Below are 18935 nucleotides of genomic sequence, written 5' to 3' on the forward strand. Positions count from 1 at the left end.
CCGATGAACAATCATTTGGGTTTGTATTGTCCATTGTAACAAATTTTAGTCTAATGTGTATGAGCACCTTTAACCCCTTTCTGTCAGCTGACGGAATAGTATGTCAGCTGGCAGATCCCCTGCTTTGAGGTGGGCTCCGGCGGTGAGCCCACCTCAAAGCCGCGATATGTCAGCTGTTTTGTACAGCTGACATGTGCGCGCAATGAGCGCGAGCGGAATCGCGATCCGCCCGCGCCCATTAACTAGCTAAATGCCGCCGTGGAAGTGCTCGCACTGCGGACCCCCGTCACATGATCGGGGGTCAGCAGTGCATCGCCATAACAACCAGAGGTCTCCTTGAGACCTCTATGGTTGTTGATGGCCGATTGCTTTGAGCGCCACCCTGTGGTCGGCGTTCAAAGCAACCCTGCATTTCTGCTACATAGAGGTGATCTGTACTTCACCTCTATGTAGCAGAGCCGATCGAGTTATGCATGCTTCTAGCCTCCCATGGAGGCTATTGAAGCATGCCAAAAGTAAAAAAAAAAAGTGATTAAAAATATAAAAAAAATAAAAAAATATATAAAAATTCAAATCACCCCCCTTTCGCCCCAATCAAAATAAAACAATTAAAAAAAAATCAAACATACACATATTTGGTATCGCCGCGTTCAGAATCGCCCGATCTATCAATAAAAACAAAGGATTAACCTGACCGCTAAATGACGTAGCGAGAAAAAAAATCAAAACGCCAAAATTACGTTTTTTTGGTCGCCGCGACATTGCATTAAAATGCAATAACGGGCGATCAAAAGAACGTATCTACACCAAAATGGTATCATTAAAAACGCCAGCTTGGCACGCAAAAAATAAGCCCTCACCTGACCCCAGATCACGAAAATTGGAGACGCTACGGGTATCGGAAAATCGCGCATTTTTTTTTTTTTTTTTTTAGCAAAATTTGGAATTTTTTTTCACCGCTTAGATAAAAAATAACCTAGACATGTTTGGTGTCTATGAACTCGTAATAGTAGTAAATCAACGTGTGCACAACCTATAAAGGTGCATGGGTAGGTTCCCAAACCGTGATATAGCTGTGTCCCACAGCGGTGGATGCCGCGGTATTGGCAGCTCGCATAGGCTGCACCAGGATCCATTCCTCGAATCTACATATTAGCGCTGTTTCCAGAACGCTATCGAGACAGTGCTTATAGCCATTTAAGCTTATCCTGTATCCCAGTGCTTGTTACTGACGAAGGTCCTGTGTATGACCGAAACGTCTTTTTTTGGGATATAATAAACCACCTATTTTTCCTACTCACCATACAAAGTTGAGTGCTGGGTATTTTTACTTATTTGCTATGAACTCGTAATGACCTGGAGAATCATAATGGCAGGTCAGTTTTAGCATTTAGTGAACCTAGCAAAAAAAGCCAAACAAAAAACAAGTGTGAGATTGCACTTTTTTTGCAATTTCATCACACTTGGAATTTTTTTTCCCGTTTTCTGTTACATGGCATGGTAAAATCAATGGTATCTTTCAAAAGTACATCTCGTCCCGCAAAAAATAAGCCCTCGCATGGCCACGGAAAAACAAAAAAGTTATGGCTCTGGGAAGGAGGGGAGCAAAAAACGAAAATGAAAAAGCGGAAAAAGCTCCGGGGGTGAAGGGGTTAAAGTCCCATTTACAAGTACTTACCAAACTTCACATGAAACATGTAAAAAGTCACCCATGACTTGATAGTTATATAAATAACACTATGGGGCAAATTTATTAACATGGTGGCTTCATCTTTTCGAACTTGCCATATGACAGCTTTCTGATGCACGGTGCATTTTCTTTATGCTGCTTTTATTATAGTGTTGCGTCCCCAAAAATTACAATTTGATATGCTTTCTATTTAACATGCCCAAGATTTGTTGAACCAGAGCACATTTATTTTTTGGGGTAGAGGCGCAAAATACTATTCCTAAACAACTCTCAAAAGATGGCACGAAGGAACGAGTCTAACATGTTTAGAAACTAACGGCATCTCAGCCATCTTCAGCTTACTACCTCTTGCTCTAAGCCAGTGTTCCCCAAGTTCGGCCCTCAAGAGCCACCAACAGGTCATGTTTTCAGGATTTCCTAAGTATTGCCCAGGTGAGAATTGCCTCATCTAGAAAAGCAACAATTCCATCACCTGGGCCATACTAAGGAAATCCTGAAAACACGACCTGTTGGTGGCTCTTGAGGACTGGAGTTGGGGAACACTGCTCTAAGCCATTATTATTACCACCTTCACTGTGTAGGACATAGTTGAACTTCCTACGTTGGACATGGGTATTACACAGCCGGTATTTGCCTGTAACAGCAGCAACCAGTATTGTGGTAGTGGTTGCTGATGCGCGCTGGCTCTCATTGCCTGTGCCCTATAATGCGATTTTGGGGTACTGATGGGTTTTCCTGGAACCTGGGAGCCCATGCGCCAACTTGGTCCTCCTATGAAATCCAGCCTGTGACTTCATAGGGGAATATCATTCTCATTACGTACTACAATACTGGAGTATTTCAATATTTACAAAAAGCAATCACAGGTTCAAGTCACCCAGAAGGTGAGGAAAAAGTATAAAAAAAGTTTCTAAAACTATGTAAAAGTTTGACTTTTACATTTTGTATTGCTGCGTCTGTATAAATAAAAATATTCCATTATTTAATGCACAAGATAAATGCCATAAAAAGAACATAAATTCACAACGCCGTAATTTTTATATATTTGTCACCGCACCTTTGAAAAAAAAATGCAATAAAAAGTGATCAAAAGTCATATGTACTCAAAATAGTATAAATAAAAACATCAGCTCGCCTTGCCAAAAAATAAATCCTCATAGAACTCTATCGATGGAAAAGTAAAAAAGTTACAGGGTCACAAAAAATGGTGATACAAGCCAAATTCTTTTGAGGCCTGTCCTACACGTCCAGATAATTCTGGTACCGGAAAAATCGGTACCGGAATTATCAGTGTGTCTGTGAGCTCACGTAGGCCATCCGTGTGGCACACGTGCGGCACACGTGTGCCGCCCGTGTGCCGACTGGGTACCACACGGAGCGTGCAGGAGACAGCGCTAGAGATAAGCGCTGTCCCCTGAATCTGGTGCTGAAGCCGCCATTCATATCTTCTCTCCAGCAGTGTTCGCTGGAGAGAAGATATGAAAATTCCTTTTTTTTTTGTTTGTCTTGTGTTTAAAATAAAGATCTCTGTCCCCACCAACCTCCCACCGCCTGTGCACCCGCCCGCTGTTAATAAAATACTCACACGGCTCCCGCAGCGTCCTCTCCGCGCCGCACCTTCTACTGTGTGAGCGGTCACGTGATGCCGCCCATAGCAGTTATGAATATGCGGCTCCACCCCTATGGGAGGTGGAGCCGCATATTCATGACTGTAATCGGCGGCACCACGTGACCGCTCATACAGTAGAAGGTGCGGCACGGAGAGGACGCTGCTGGAGCCGGGTGAATATTTTATTAACAGCGGGGGGTGCACAGGGGGTGGGAACAGGGATCTTTATTTTAAACACGAGAAAAAAAAAAAAAAGGAATTTTCATATCTTCTCTCCAGCGAACGCTGCTGGAGAGAAGATATGAATGGCGGTTTCAGCACCACGTGGAGGGGACAGCGCTTACTGTAGCGTTGTCTCCTGCATGGCACACGGACTGCACAGACCCATTGACTTTAATGGGTCCGTGTAATCCGTGCGCTCCCACGAACACTGACATGTCTCCGTGTTTTGCACACGGACACACGGTCCGTGAAAACACGCTGACATGTGCAGAGACACATTGATTTCAATGTGTCTACGTGAGTCAGTGTCTCCGGTATGTGAGGAAACTGTCACCTCACGTATCGGAGCCACTGACGTGTGAAATCAGCCTTAAACAAATTTTCTATTTTTTTTTTAGCCCCTTCACCACCTTGCAATTTTTGTTTTATTGCTCCCCTTCTTCCCAGGGCCATAAGTTTTTAATTTTTCTTTCAATATAGCCATATGATGGCTTGTTTTTTGCAGGATGAGTTGTACGACAACATTGATTTTACCATATTGCGTACAGGAAAATGGGGAAAAAAAATTCCATGTGTGGTGAAATTGTGAAGTGCAATTCCACTATTGCTTTTTTGTTTTTTTTGTTTTTATTTATCATGTTCACTAAATGTTAAAACTGACCTGCCGTTATGATTCTCCAGGTTATTACGAGTTCATAGACACCAAACATGTCTAGGTGATTTTTAATTTAAGTGATGAAAAAAAATATCCAATGTTTGCAAGAAAAGAAAATTTGCCATTTTCCGAGATCCGTAGTGTTTTTTATTTTTCGGGATCTGGAGCTTGGTGAGAGCGTATTTTTTGTGCACCAAGCTGATGTTTTCACTGATACAATTTTAGGGTAGATAAGATGTTTTGATCGCCTGTTATTGCATTTTATTGCAATGTTGCAGCTGCCAAAAAAAGTACTTCTGGCGTTTAGATTTTTTTTTCTTGTTGCGCCGTTTACCAATCGGATTAATTTACTTTAGGTTTTGAAAGATCTGACGTTTCTGAATGAAGCAGTAACAAATATGTGAATTTTTTTATATTTTTCTTTTTTTGTTTTATTTTGAATGGGGCTAAAGAGGGGCTGATTTGAACTTTTATGTTTTTACAAATGTTTAAAACATTTTTTTTTTTTAACTTTTTACATGCTTCAATAGTCCCCTTAGGAGACTTGAAGCTTTGATCGTCTGATCGTCTTTGCTACACGTAGCCCTGCTATTTGTAGCATAAGGCTATGTGCACACATTGCGGATTGGTGTGCGGGATTTTTCCGCATCGTTTTTGAAAAATCCACAGGTAAAATGCACTGCGTTTTACTTGCGGATTTACCGTGGATTTCCTGCGTTTTTTGTGTGGATTTCACCTGTGGTTTTAGACCTGCGGATTCCTATTGAGGAGCAGATGTAAACCGCTGCAGAATCCGCACAAAGAATTGACATGCTGCAGAAAATACAGCGCAGCGTTTCCACGCGGTATTTTACGCACCATGGGCACAGCAGATTTGGTTTTCCATAGGTTTACATGGTACTGTACAACGCATGGAAAACTGCTGGGGATCCGCAGGCAAATCCGCACCGTGTGCACATAGCCTAAATCATGATTTCCTATGAATGCCGACATTCATAGTAGATTTACAATGAGAGTGCTGCAAACCCCCGACCGTCATGACAACCCATCGGCGCCCCGCGATCAAGTCAGCTGTCTTATGCAGGGAAAGACTGCAATGTGCACTGTAAAAACAAAATCCAAAAAGGACAGAATTGCATTTTTTTTCCACCAATTCGCTTCTTTTCTTCTGGTTTTCCAGTATTTTGTATGGAAAAATGATTGGTGTAATTCAAAATTCCTACCCTTATTGCCAAATATAAGCACTATATTGATAATAATTAATAATGATTTTATTTCCATAGCGCCAACATATTCCGAAGTTCTTTACAATTCAACAGGGACAAATAACACAACAGTTATAGGAGGAATGAGGGTCCTGCTTGCAAGCTCACAATCAATAAAGATATAGGGGGAAACAATAGGTAGAACGTGCTCTGAATAAATAGGAGTTTTCAAATAAGCCAGTATCTCTCCAAGTGCAGGTACCAAGTGCTATTGTGTGACAGATGAATGGGAGGGACTAGATTCTCAGGAAAATTTAGAAAGGGGGAACAGGGGAGTGAAGTGAGTAGATAGGCTTTCTAAAAAAATATGTTTTTAAAGCATGCTTAAAAATGTTGGGACTAGGTATTATTCAGATTGTCAGGGGTAGTGCATTCCAGAAAATTGGAATAGCGCAAGAGAAGTCTTGAAAACAGGTGTGGGAGGTTCAGATTACAGAGGATATTAGTCTTCGATCGGCTGCATAATGGAGTACACAGGTAGGGTGATGGAAAGAAATGGGGGAGGTGATGTAGGGTGGTGCTGAACTGTGGAGAACTTTATGGGTGAGAGAGATAAATTTTAGGGATGAGCGAATAGCTTTGGAAAAGTCCTAAGCCGAATAACTGCATTGGGAACCCGGATACCTGGAGCGCTCCTAATAATCAGCTGTTTGGCACCGCAGCTCCATGTGTTGCGGATGTGTGACAGTCACAACACATACAAGGAGAGCCTGTTTACCAGGTTCCCGATGCAGCTATTCAGTAAGCACTAAGGACTTATCTGAAGCTATTCGCTCATCCCTAATACGTTTCTATTGAATTCTGTAGTGGATGAGTAACCAGTGCAATGACTGGCACAAGGTGGAGGCTTTGGTGTAGCGGCTGGATAGAAATATGTTCCTCACTGCCGCATTCAGGATTGGAGATGGGAAAGGTTAGTATTAGAGAGACCAGTTAGTAGAAAGTTGCAGTAGTCCACATGGGAATGAAAAAGAGCATTGATTGAAGTATAAAAAATAACTACATGAAAAAAAAGAGTATGGAAAAAAAGAAAGCACAAAAATGAAAACTGATAGTGGGAAGTGGTGAAATCTTTCCGTATGTCCTTACCACATAACGGAGTGGTAGAACTTCTGGGTCACCCCGGGCATCTAAAAGAGCTCCAGGAAGGATAACAATTCTTCTGGCTAAAATAACGGTCAGCTGGACACCAATTTTCTTGATATCTTGTGACAGAAAGTGTACCCAAGGTGGAAAAGTAGGTAAGGGTGCTACACCTTGATCAGATTGACTGATATCACTAACATGCACATGGGGTTAATGGCTCAGTGATAGTTTCTTCATGTTTGCCTTGATGTGTTGTATCAGGGCTTAATCATCTCTGACATACTTGTCAGCCCTTGTCCTTGCTCCCGCTGGCCTCCAGTAAATTATGCTGTATTCTTATCTGAGTCATTACCACACATCATCCTTCAGACGAGAGGATTTAAACAGAGTTCTGTGTCCTGCACAGCAATACATATCAGATATACACAGAGCAAAGATATCCAGTCTACCAAGCCAAGCTGATCACTGGTAATAGAGAACCTGACCACCCTCGGACTAACACCACAAGTTGACCATCAGTTTTCCGTTTCAAGCTTAGAAAAGCTCTTCAGCTACAGAACCTAGAGCGACTTCCACAATATTGACCAACAACCTAACTCTCATCTAAGCAATGTTACCAGCCACCTTCAAGCTCTGTGCCGGGATATCATACAGACATCTTCGTAACATGACAGGTAAGCCATCATGGTATTCTTTGGCTCACGTCAAAACAATTTGTATATTTTCACAAGTCTATTTCTCAAGGATAAGTACTTAATTTTAAAGGGTACATCACATGAAAGCCTATTGTAATACATATTATTAATTAGTAACATAATTATGCGGTTTAATAATGATGTAAAATACTAAATGACTAGCTACAACCACTCAAATGTTCACATCTTGTCCATCATGTTGTTGTATTAGAAGAGTTTTTGGTTCAACCATGTGGTCTAAGCTGTGTAGAAAATATTATATCTTCACAACTGAGAGGTTTATAGAGTGCTTTGTAGTTAGTAGTTAGCTAGGATTCCCAGGGCTAGGAAAAAACCAGGGTATTACCCATGATACATCGACATCTAGTCAACATCGAAAACCTAGAGTACAGTCACACATTTCTGTAAGCTCTATTCAGATTGAAGGCACAGTTGCAGACAATTCTGCAAATATACCAAGTGTGAATATACCCTAACATTCTCGTTAGATGAAGATAAACAACCTTTTATATATCACAGTGAAACCTCCTTGATGCGACCCCCCAAAATTGGGTCATCGACTAGAAAAGTGGTCCTGTACAATACGAGGCCAATATGTTGTACATAGAATGTAAGGTAACTGAAAATATGTCACAGAAAATCTATATAAAAAGTGCGCAGGGTAAAATGACCTATGGTTTGGATTTTGAATTTGCAAATAGAGAAAAACAGGAACTCTAATGCCACCTATTGGGGGGTAACAAACCTAAAAGTCAGTGGCGACCCTGTAAAGTACCTTGCCACATGAATTAGAATAAGAAGCCAAGTAAAAAAATCAATTTTTGTGTTTCGGGGTGATTGCTCCTCATCAGTGTAAAGCAGGCATGAAGGCTAGTTTGGTTGGGTCAGAAACTTCTGATAGGGGTCTTATTTGCGGCATGTCCGTTGATGGGGAGGATTGTCATTGGATTTCATAGCAGTCAAAAACTATTTTTTTTAATTTTTTTAGAGTTTTTATTCTCATTCTGAAATATACTGTATATGACATAAGAGTTTTTAAGGCTCTCAAGCGTTTTTGCAGTCTTTTGACTTGACAAGTAGCAGTTATTTTTTTTTCTGCAAAACCTGAAGAGGGAAAAATGCTAAAAAAAAAAGAAAGTAAACTTACGACTAACAAAGTGGTTCTACCATAGAAATTATTAGGAAGAGTCTTTCAATCTGTTTTATAGGAATTTTTGGGGAGGTTTTTGAAGTGGATCTACTCCAATAAAATTCTAAAAAAACCTGTGGGAACCTAGCTAATACGTGGCGATGTTTTCACAGGTTTCTTACTAGTTGTGGATTTGCCACGGATCCACAACAAATAAATCCTATGTGGATGTCCCCGTAAAACCAGTGACTATCTGATTTTTTTTTTTCCGTTTCAGTTTTTGAAAAATGCCTTGTGGAAGAAAAAAATGCATGTCAGTTTTTATGCTACTTCTGATCGAATCCTGAATCACTAGTGAAGTTGGCAAATATTGTCCTACAATCTACCACCATCAAAAAGTGCAATAATAGCAAAATGTAAAATTACCTTTCAGGCAAGGTGCTGCTTGCCATGGATCGTGTACCACGCAGCTAAAAAAAACAACGATGGGCAAAAACAATAATGCGTTATCATAAATAATTAGGTTCATTAATGTTCTTTTTTATAGGTTATTACAGGTGAAACACCTTAAATATTTGTATGTTCACCTGGAATTACGTTGTGGACAAAAATAAAAACTGTCGTAATTTGTGAAAAATCACGCTCATTAGTTTGATGCACCACAACACACTAAGGCGTTCATCACACTTGGTTCTTTTGTAGTTCTATACTTAATTCTATAATTTTATTATTTTTTGTGGGCTTTTTATGTTCACACAAAATGCACTTTTATCTTATGGAGAAGTCTATGGAAAACTGCATGTACAGAGTATCTAGAACATGCTGTGTTTGGAGACAATGTCAAGAATGCGGTGTTACCAATATTTTGCCAAAAAAAAAAAAAACAGGCAAAAAAATTATGAATAAATCCTAAGCCACATTCATCAGGGTTTTCACTCCCCACTACCTACCCATCAAATGATATACAATAGGTGAAATCTGTCCATTTCTGGTTTTGCCTATTCGTGTCATTATCTCCGAGATGAGACCTCACAGTTGTCTGGAGAATACAATTCAGGTTGATATTGGAAACAAAGTAAGGAGAGAAAAAAAGTTCTAAAAAAGAATTGACAAAGCTTTTCCGTTTGCGAAAAGAAAAGTTAGTTGCCCCACTACTTTGTATGGACCTATGTCGATGACTTCTCTTTTCCGTAGAATAGCTTCGATAATATTGACCCCCTTTTTGTAGAACAGTTTACAATAGTTAATAATATATATACTTATTTGTCTAGGTCTCAGGAGAACGGCTGCAGTTGCTCTTTCACATGAACTGGAAAAATTGGCTTTAGTTGGACCAGGACCCAGTCGATGGATAAATCAAGTGAGAAGACGAAGCTCTCTGCTGAGTAAGTCAAATATCTTAACCCAAACAATAGGAAAATCCATCCAAGAAAGGTAGAAGTTTCTTGCTCATACATTGTTTCCTTAGGTTCCAGACTTGATGAGAAACCCTACAATGAAGTTGAGATGTCTTACATCAAGCAAGGAGAAGAAGCCCTGAAGAAGTCAATGAGTATCCTGGGAGAACAAGATGGATGGAAAGTGGAGATTGTGGCGGTAAGATCTGTTTCACCATATATCAGGGATGGACAATGACATATTGCATGAAGACACATGGGTTCTCGTCAGGTCACTGGTTTTTCGTTTTCCATTAGATCAGAACTGTATTCACAATTTAAACAAACTAGATATTTGTGTGAGCGGGGCAAGGTTAGGACATGGACTATCTTCAGAATTGGTAAGGAAAACATATAGCATGACATCAGAGACACATAAAGGTGAAGTCTGGGATCATAGCAGACTATGGGTTCCAAAATTAAGTGGCTGTCCACATTGACAATAATTATTTTCAAAGAGGTTCCAAATGGGTTAAGAAGAAAATTAAAAGCAATACTGATGTTGACCTGGTTTCTCGCCAGTCTTCATTTCTGCAGTGATGACACAGGTAACCTCTGCAGGCAATCACTAGTTGGGTTGTGTCATCGATATGTCAAGTGTGTGTGTGAGGGACTAGAAAGTAGAGATCATAGGGTGACCCAGAAAACAGGAACTGGAGCATTGAGGTAATAGTAGAAGGGAACTCTACTGCTTTTTATGTAATTTTAAAATGCTAAAGTGGACAACACCTTTAAGGATTCATACAATACTGCTATAATTTAGCAATATGCGTGAACACTTACTACTTTAAGGTTTTTTTTATTCCCATTCAATGGCCAACAACATTTTCTCATTTTGGTAAATTAGCTGTGTAACATTAAAGAAACGTAAACCATTCATTTAACCAATTATTCAATCTCAGATTCCACATAGACTTTCCCATTTGGCCAAGTATATATAATATCAAAGGTGATATAAGGCTACTAGATACCTGGCACCGCTTATCTTCCAGGTAAAGAAGTGACTGAAAAGGCTAAACGCCAATATTCTATTTATGGGTGGACGTACACATTTGACTAAAGTTGGCCACCGATTTGTGTGGGAAATGGCCAACTATCTGTGTATTAGATGTTCTGCTGATGTCCACTCAGCCTAATCCCTTGTTCTCAAGAAAGATAAGGCACCTCCAGAAATGTTTTTCAGCATCAATATGTATGGGTTGGGGGAGAAGAATGAGTGTTCAGCGAACAGCTAATAAAAGGTCTAGGCCACCTTTAGAATAATCCTAAGGTTTAATACAGATCTGAACACCACCAAGATTAAAATACCGTACAAATAAAATATTATAGTAGTGAAGCTTTGTAATAAAAATAATAATATTATTTTTTTTTTAATTTGTGAAGGAAAATGGAGATAAAGTTCTCAGTAAAGTCCTCCCAGACATCGGAAAGGTCTTCAAGCTGGAAGCAGTAGTGGAGAAGCCGCTGGACAATGTATATGGAGAACTGGTGGACAATATGGAGAAGATGGGAGAATGGAATCCTAATGTTAAAGAAGTTAAGGTACGAAAAATGGGCTCATTCTTGTGAATTAACTGTTTATATAGCTTCCTATATAAAATGTCACGACCTTAAAGTAGTCAAGAGAAGACCAGTCTGGTGTCGTCCCTTGTTTACAGTGTATGACTTTACCTTAATCATTATACGGGAGGCAATGTTTTCTGGTTTTCTGAAAAGAAACCTGTTGAATGTAAAGGGTTTATTCCTATTATAATATATATATGGGTATTGTTGGATAATGTTTGTAACAATGAATATATTTGCAATTTACGGTTTATTAAAATATGCAGAGATTCTTGAGACTTTAACATGTTTCTTTTCTATTGTGTACTGCTCATTGCCTAGGTGACCGACCATCGCTGCTGTTTAGCAGGAGTGGCCAGGTACAGACACTGCTTGCTAGCACTTTTTTTTGTTAAGCTTGTAATCACTGCTTTAAAGCAGTGTAGGTTCACTGGAGGGTGCAGTTACCTCCTAATTCCATCCGGCTTCAGTGCAGTGGTTACAAGCTAAACAGCAGCGGTGGTCGGTCTCCTAGACCACAAGCTGTAAACAAAAGAATAATGTTACTAGCTGAAAAACGGCTATACATTTTAATAACCAGTAAATTGCAAACAAAAACAACAAAAAAGCAGTATCCAACAACAACCATCTATGAAGATGGCGATAACCTTTTATTGGATTGTCATCGGAACCCACTAATTTTGGATTGATCAGCTGACCATCTAATGTGCGCGGAAGCATGCCGAGTGTCCGACACTTATGGTAGGAGACAAATAGGGTGGTTGGAATTCAATCGCCGGCTCCAGTTGTTTGGCAGTGACATAAGCCGCTACCAGATTATTCTGGCCGCAGTTCTGTCATAGGGAACTGAACATTTCTGTGTATGTGAGAGTCGGAAGAGATTATCGACCTTTAGAATTTAATTTTTCTGCAGGGCCATCATGGGGCAAATGAAATATTACACGGGGTCCATTCAAATCAAGGGGTTGTCTGTGTAATACAGGACAGGTCTCCGAATAAGAGAAACCCCTCTCCCTTCTAAGAGAACATGGTCCTGACCAGGGGACCCCAATTAATAACTTAGCCTGCCCTTATAGAGTATATGTAATGTACGTGTGTGTATATATATATAGTGGATGCTTTCCTGAAACGGAAAGTACTTGCAAGCAGCATAATACAAAGAATAGCAGGTTTACCCAGAATCCTTTGCAGTAGGCGGAGCTATGCAAATCGTCTCTTTCCACCCTAGTCTAATCCACAGCGCTTGGAACCGCCAAGCGTGCAATGCTGTGGATTAGTTTCTAAATTTACACAGCCAACCAATTCCTACCTGTGGACACGTGTTTCGGGCTTTAGGCCCTCATCAGCACAGGGCTGGAATTGGTTGGCTGTATGGATGTATAGCTCCGCCTACTGCAAAGGATTCTGGGTAAACCTGCAATTCTTTGTATTATGCTGCTTGCAAGTACTTTCCGTTTCAGGAAAGCATCCACTATGTATTGCCTTTAAGTAGAGGGCTTTTCGGTCTCTTTCGTCCCGCTACATTTAGCCCAACTTGGGTCTCTCCCTAAGGTGGCTAGCATATATATATATATATATATATATATATATATATATATTTAAAGAAAAAATTACCATAGATTTGTAAAGTATTAACACCTAGAGGCTAGGATGTATAATTTAGACATGAATCTCAATATTTTATTTTTTATGGTATCTGCTCCTCTACAAGAAATATATTCCAACCATGATTAGGTCTATTTAGTAATGAAAGTCCTCTTAATCTCCAAATTCCTAGATATCGTGTGCCTGATTTAGGCTCTTATTGTGACTCTACATCCCAACCTACTTAGATTATCGTGTGTTTCTGGCATGAGGAGGTCTCCTATCATGGATTTCCTTGGTCCATTAACACAATGTCCTTGGTGTCTGCTCACTGCTTTGTGAAAACACATTCCTGTTGTCTGCAGTTCCTTAATCTCGGTCAGTTATTATCTCATGGACTCTTAGGGCTTAATTGACCACGTGCCATGTAATCAGAATGGCATCAGTTTTTCTTGGAGGTGTAGAGAAAAAAAAAAAAAGTTGAATATCGGACTGCACTCGGATGTCATCCTTTTGCAGGCGAATGTTTTTCACAGGCCCCTGCCTTGCAGATTTTGATCTGACAGATCTAAATCAGACATATCTTCGATTTTTTTCTCGGATCAAAACATGTTCGGAGCACCATAGAATATCATGAGTAAAAATGCTATCCATGAAAATCATGGTTAGCACTTGCCCGATATAATCAGTCATGTGCATGAGTCCTTAGGCTGGTCCGGTGCATGTGATTATATGTCCAGTACAGCCAATGGACATGTAACGATTCAATTATACCTAATTCTATAAAGAAGTAACCACAACCCTTCCTTAGTGGACGTGCACACCACGTCTTTTACTGGCGGATTCCACCTGGAACCAGTGTGAAAAAGACATGTACAGCAATGTCAAAATGACTTGCTGTGCACAAGTTTGGAAGTCACGAAGCTGCTAAAAGAAGTGACCAGTCCATTCATCCCGCTGCTTCACCTCCTCTTTTCTCCTTATGGTTTCTCACTGACATACGGAGGGAGAGATACTGCAGCTGCACCCCTATCTCTGTGAATTCTATCTTGTTTTACACTAGGTCGATTTTTTGGAGAGTAAGGGTATGTGCACACGTCAGGATTTTTTCCTGACAAAATCCTGAGATTTCTGCCAGAAATACGCGTTTTTTTTGCGCGGATTTCTCGCGGAAATTGCGCGTTTTTTGCGCGGATTTTTTGCTGATTTTTTTTTTTTCTGGAATGTCATTTTGGCTTAGAAATCCGCAAAAATTCCGGAAAAAGATAGAGCATGTCCGGATTTTTAGCGGTAAGCGTTTTTTTTGCAGAAAAAAACGCTTACATCTGCACAAAAAATCCGGAATGAATTATAGCGTTTTTATAGCGAAATTCCGCAAAAAAAAATGCTAAAAATCCTGACGTGTGCACATACCCTAAAGCTTCGGATGATCATTTGATTGACAACCATCTCAGCCGACTCTCCCATACACATGAGCGCTTGTTCTCTACGAAAAAGCTGCTGACTAACATGTCGGCCGGCGGCTCATCTCCCGGAGAACAATGTTATTGGCAGTCCAAAATTGGACATGCACGATAGACATCTCTCCCGACCGTCAGTCAGCCAGCACCCCCCATACACATTAGACAATCAGTCAGCTAACCTCAACAATATCAGCGGTTTCAGATTACATAAGTCTAATGTGTATTGGGGCCTTATGGGAGTTTTTAAACATTTGCAAAAAATTTCTAGACAACAAAGGGAACTACAGACTGCCGGAAGGTGAATAAGATGGAAGAATCCGCGTGCAGCCCTTGTTTATGGATTATGTTGGATACTGCAATTTGGTGGTGCACACATATTAATGCTTTCTTTATTGCAGATTCTCCAGAAAATTGGAAAAGACACAGTGATAACACACGAAAAAGCAGCAGAAACCCCCGGAAATATTGTGGGAGCTCGGGATTTTGTGAGTGTGCGATGCAGTAAGAGAAGAGGATCCACTTGTATTCTGGCCGGAATGTCAACGAGATTTGGTGGAATGCCGGAACAGAAAGGATACGTGAGGTATGGAGAACTCCTACTACGACATATACTGTCGTGTATCCGGCATGATGACTGATAAAACAGAAATATAAATATTCTTCCTTCCAGGGCAGAGAATGGCCCAACATGTATGGTCCTTCACCCAGTGCTTGAAGACCCCTCAAAAACCAAACTAACCTGGCTTCTAAGCATTGATCTAAAGGTATGTAGATGTTCTTAAGCACATTTATCATCAATAAAATGGCACTCTCTAAAGTCAACGTCTTAGAAAAAAAAAGACTCCAGTTGCACCAGTATAAAGCGTGGCATTCAGTGCATACACAATGCCGCCATATAGCATGAGGACATGACACATCAGCCACTCACTCAGTAGGCTCATATTACATTAGCTATAGTGGCTTCTTCTATCATCGTAGTAGCTCCTAATTAAATCTTATCCATACCCATTTATCCATCCATTCACCATATAGTGTCCAAGTAATAACGCCGTGCAACACTACTATACTCTTCCCATACAACAGTATCTATCCCATTACAATCTCATTAGTGATTATCAAATGGGCACGTCCGACAGTCCAAAAGTTTCAATATATATCACCGGTTGAGGTCATTTGCTAATCATATGGACATGGCCACCATTTGAAACACGAACCTCCTCTTTTTTATAAGCAGCACTCCCGCACCACTTAGGATTGTCGACGAGGTTGGGATGAAGCGGTACAGGTCTATGCGTACAATGTATGACCGGAGGTGCCCTTCCTTTAGTCAATATAGCTTTTTGGGTGTTATTTGTGTACTTTATTTCATTGTAATCCATTCTCTTCTTCTGTTTTTTATTTTTATCCAGGGATGGCTGCCAAAATCTATTATAAACCAAGTTTTGTCCCAGACGCAAGTGGATTTTGCCAAACATCTCCGCAACAGAGTCGCTATGTCCACTGCCAGCCTATCGCTCTGCTAACCCTTCCTCCTCCTGGTCCCATTCCTTCTGCTTATCCCAGGCTTTATAAAGTAATGGCCAATGTAATGATTGATCTATACCCGTGAGGCAACTGGGGCATTTGCCACTGGTGTAGCCCATAGGAGAACCGAAAAGCCACTTTGCCTAAAGCCGGGTACGGACGGGCGCATTTCACGGGCCATGTAAGGACTGCAATTCCCGAACTGACCGCAACCCGAACTTACAGCCTCATACGTAACTATAAAGACGACTGGATTCCTAAAGCCACATAGTTGAACTCTTGTGTAAGTTTTGAAGAAAATTCTCAATGTGACGAATGTATCAGGGTCATACAATTTATTATTATGGATCAGACTTTAGAGATGAGCTGTCACCAGGTCACAAAGTTCCAGTTTTTGCTCCCGTTTAATTCCTTCCGCTCCTGAGAATTCTGTTTTTTTTTTTTAATCCACCATACAGTTCAGGATATATGGGCGTCTTTTAGTTCTATTTTTTATGTTCTTTACAAAGGGGTGTGACTAACAGGGTAATTAAGCAGAGAAGCGTAAAGACACGCCTCAAGAAAATCTTGTGAGTCACACCCCCTTGGTAAAGACCATAAAAAAATAGGCACTAAACTATAAGGCCTACACCCCTGGAACATGATGGTAGATGACCCCCACCCCATGGTAGATGACTGAATACATCGGGGAACAGTGGGAAGAAGAAATAAGAGCAAAAACTGGCAACTTTTGACCCGGTCACTTGTCCTCTTTAAGATTGATATCTCATTGTAAAGTGAAAGCTGCTGACTCTGATTATTTAAAGAGTTTTTACCCAGTTTCCCCCCACCCACAAAAATTTTTTCCATGATTTAGAGGCAAACATAAAGAGGGCCCCATATCAGAATTTAAAAAACATGTTTTAAGGCAACAGTGTAACCTTGTATCAGACAGGGCAGTTTGGTCCTTTCTTTGCTAATACTGCCATCACTGTAGAGAGGGGCGGGTCCTTTTTAGGCTCTGACCAACCAATAGCAGTTTTGATGTGACCGACTGAAACTAGCCCCACCCCCTAGGAGCTAAATGTGACAAAAAGGAAGAATATAGGCAAAAAAAATCTCTTTCTGGGAAAATCTGTTGAATTCTAAAAAGCTGATCCTCCAATGTTCCCTGACAGATGAATCTATCAAGTTTAGGAAGCAGTTAAGAAAGACTAAATGAAAAGGGCATAAAATAGAGGTGACAACAATGCATTGCTAGAAGGAAAACTATTTCTAGCCACATGAAGTTCCATATACAAATATTTGTTATATTTGTTCAAGTAAATATAATATATAATAATTTACTATATCCTGTATAATATATAATTTTAATATTGTTTTATGATTTGTTAGAACTGTTTCAGTGGTTGTATGTACCATAAAGTTCAGCCAATAGTCCGTGCATGGATAATAGAAAAACAATATGATTGTTTTCAATATGATACTGAGATATATTTTATGTAGTACTCTATTCCACACTCACAAAGCACAATTAAAGGGGTTGTCCACTACTTTGATAGCCTTTTCTTATGAGAGGTCTTTAATATTAGATGGATGTGGAGCTAAGCTTTAATGTCCTGGAGAGGCCACTAAAAGTTGTGCTGTCCTGGCTCCGTTTTACGTCTGTCAGAGTTGATTGATGGAGGAATTGGGTGTCAGACCCCCACAGATCTGATACCTCATGGGTCATCAGCATCAAAGTAGTGGAAAATCCCTTTGAATAACAAAATCTGCAAAAAAAAGATAAAATTGACATGACGTGAAATTAACATCCGCACAGCAGGTCAATTTCTGCTGCAGATATTTTTTTGTTGTTCTGCATGTGGATGAGAATTGGTAAAATCTGATCTTTGCCGCTACGTTAAAACATTGCTTTTATTATTATTTACGGGTTCATATTGGCAAATTAAGCAGGTCTTTTTGGATTAAATAAAGCCAACACGATTTGGCATTTGTCAAAGCTGTCGAAATCCTTTTATAAGGAAAAATAGTGAAAAACCAGCTCACCTATTAGGCATTTGTTGTGGGGAAGCCCGGATACCGTGCAGTCATCACGTGGAACGATAAGGCAAACAGGAAATCCTTTTATGCTTGCTCACTTTTTTCTGCTTCCAAATAGTGTAAACCTCCATATATTCCATGCTTCGGCAGTTAATACGTCAGTGGTGTTAATTTATGCCTGATTTTTTTTTTTTCTTATCTGGAAATCTATAAATTTACATCTATAAATAAGACCGACACTAGCTAATAATAATATCGTGGAGGCGTAAATAATAAAATCTCCCACAAAATCAAGTGACAACATTTAACCAAAAATTTGGCAGCAAAAATTTTTTTTTTCTTTAGTTTTCACTTATTTGTAAACAAAATAAACAAATATAAGAATAAAGTTATTTATTATATTTTATTTAATTTTAATGAATACATATTTTTCTCTTAATAAATAATTGAAAACTAAAAACACTTACGGTATTTGTTTTCAATTATTTATGAACCAAAAAATAATAGTATATATTTATATAGTGTACATGCATTATTGTGTACCTTTTGTTCCCCATGGTCTTTTCAGCAGGCGTATTGCGTTTTTCTTCTCCACACTCTCACTTTCTGGCGTTTACAGCATCTGTAAAATTTACCGATTTTGTAGACTCTGCACTTTGTGACACCTTGTTCTATTTTTTTTTATATCAGTGTTATTTATTATTACCCATTAATATTATATTTTATTTATTATTTATGAACCGGCTGCATAATTTATTTATATATTTAATTTAATATTTGCCTATTAAGTACCGTAAGTGGAATATCATTAAAATGTGGTCATGCCTAATAAAATATGGTAAGTAACGCGTGAGCAGGTCAGACAGTATCAGGAGTGTTTAATATTCTTCATGCAGGTCCCAATCGCCTCCGCAGATACAGCCCTAGATCCCAAACTGGATGCCTATGGGGTAGTAAAATGAGATTGATAATTATCCCAATTAAGAAATTAA

The 18935-nt window shown here is 39.7% G+C and overlaps 1 protein-coding gene across 1 annotated transcript; it reads left to right on the forward strand.

The window, feature by feature from the left end:
• The first annotated feature begins 6934 nt into the window (after nucleotides 1-6934).
• STAR (steroidogenic acute regulatory protein) lies at nucleotides 6935-16991 on the forward strand. Its single transcript, XM_069762181.1, has 7 exons — nucleotides 6935-7201; nucleotides 9623-9736; nucleotides 9820-9947; nucleotides 11171-11329; nucleotides 14796-14980; nucleotides 15068-15161; nucleotides 15807-16991. The coding sequence occupies exons 1-7, from the start codon at nucleotides 7138-7140 to the stop codon at nucleotides 15918-15920; spliced, it is 858 nt and encodes a 285-aa protein (XP_069618282.1). The 5' UTR covers nucleotides 6935-7137; the 3' UTR covers nucleotides 15921-16991.
• Nucleotides 16992-18935: the final 1944 nt, after the last annotated feature.

This window comes from Ranitomeya imitator, chromosome 4 (genome assembly GCF_032444005.1).
Source record: "Ranitomeya imitator isolate aRanImi1 chromosome 4, aRanImi1.pri, whole genome shotgun sequence".
In the NCBI taxonomy this organism is placed as follows: Eukaryota; Metazoa; Chordata; class Amphibia; order Anura; family Dendrobatidae; genus Ranitomeya; species Ranitomeya imitator.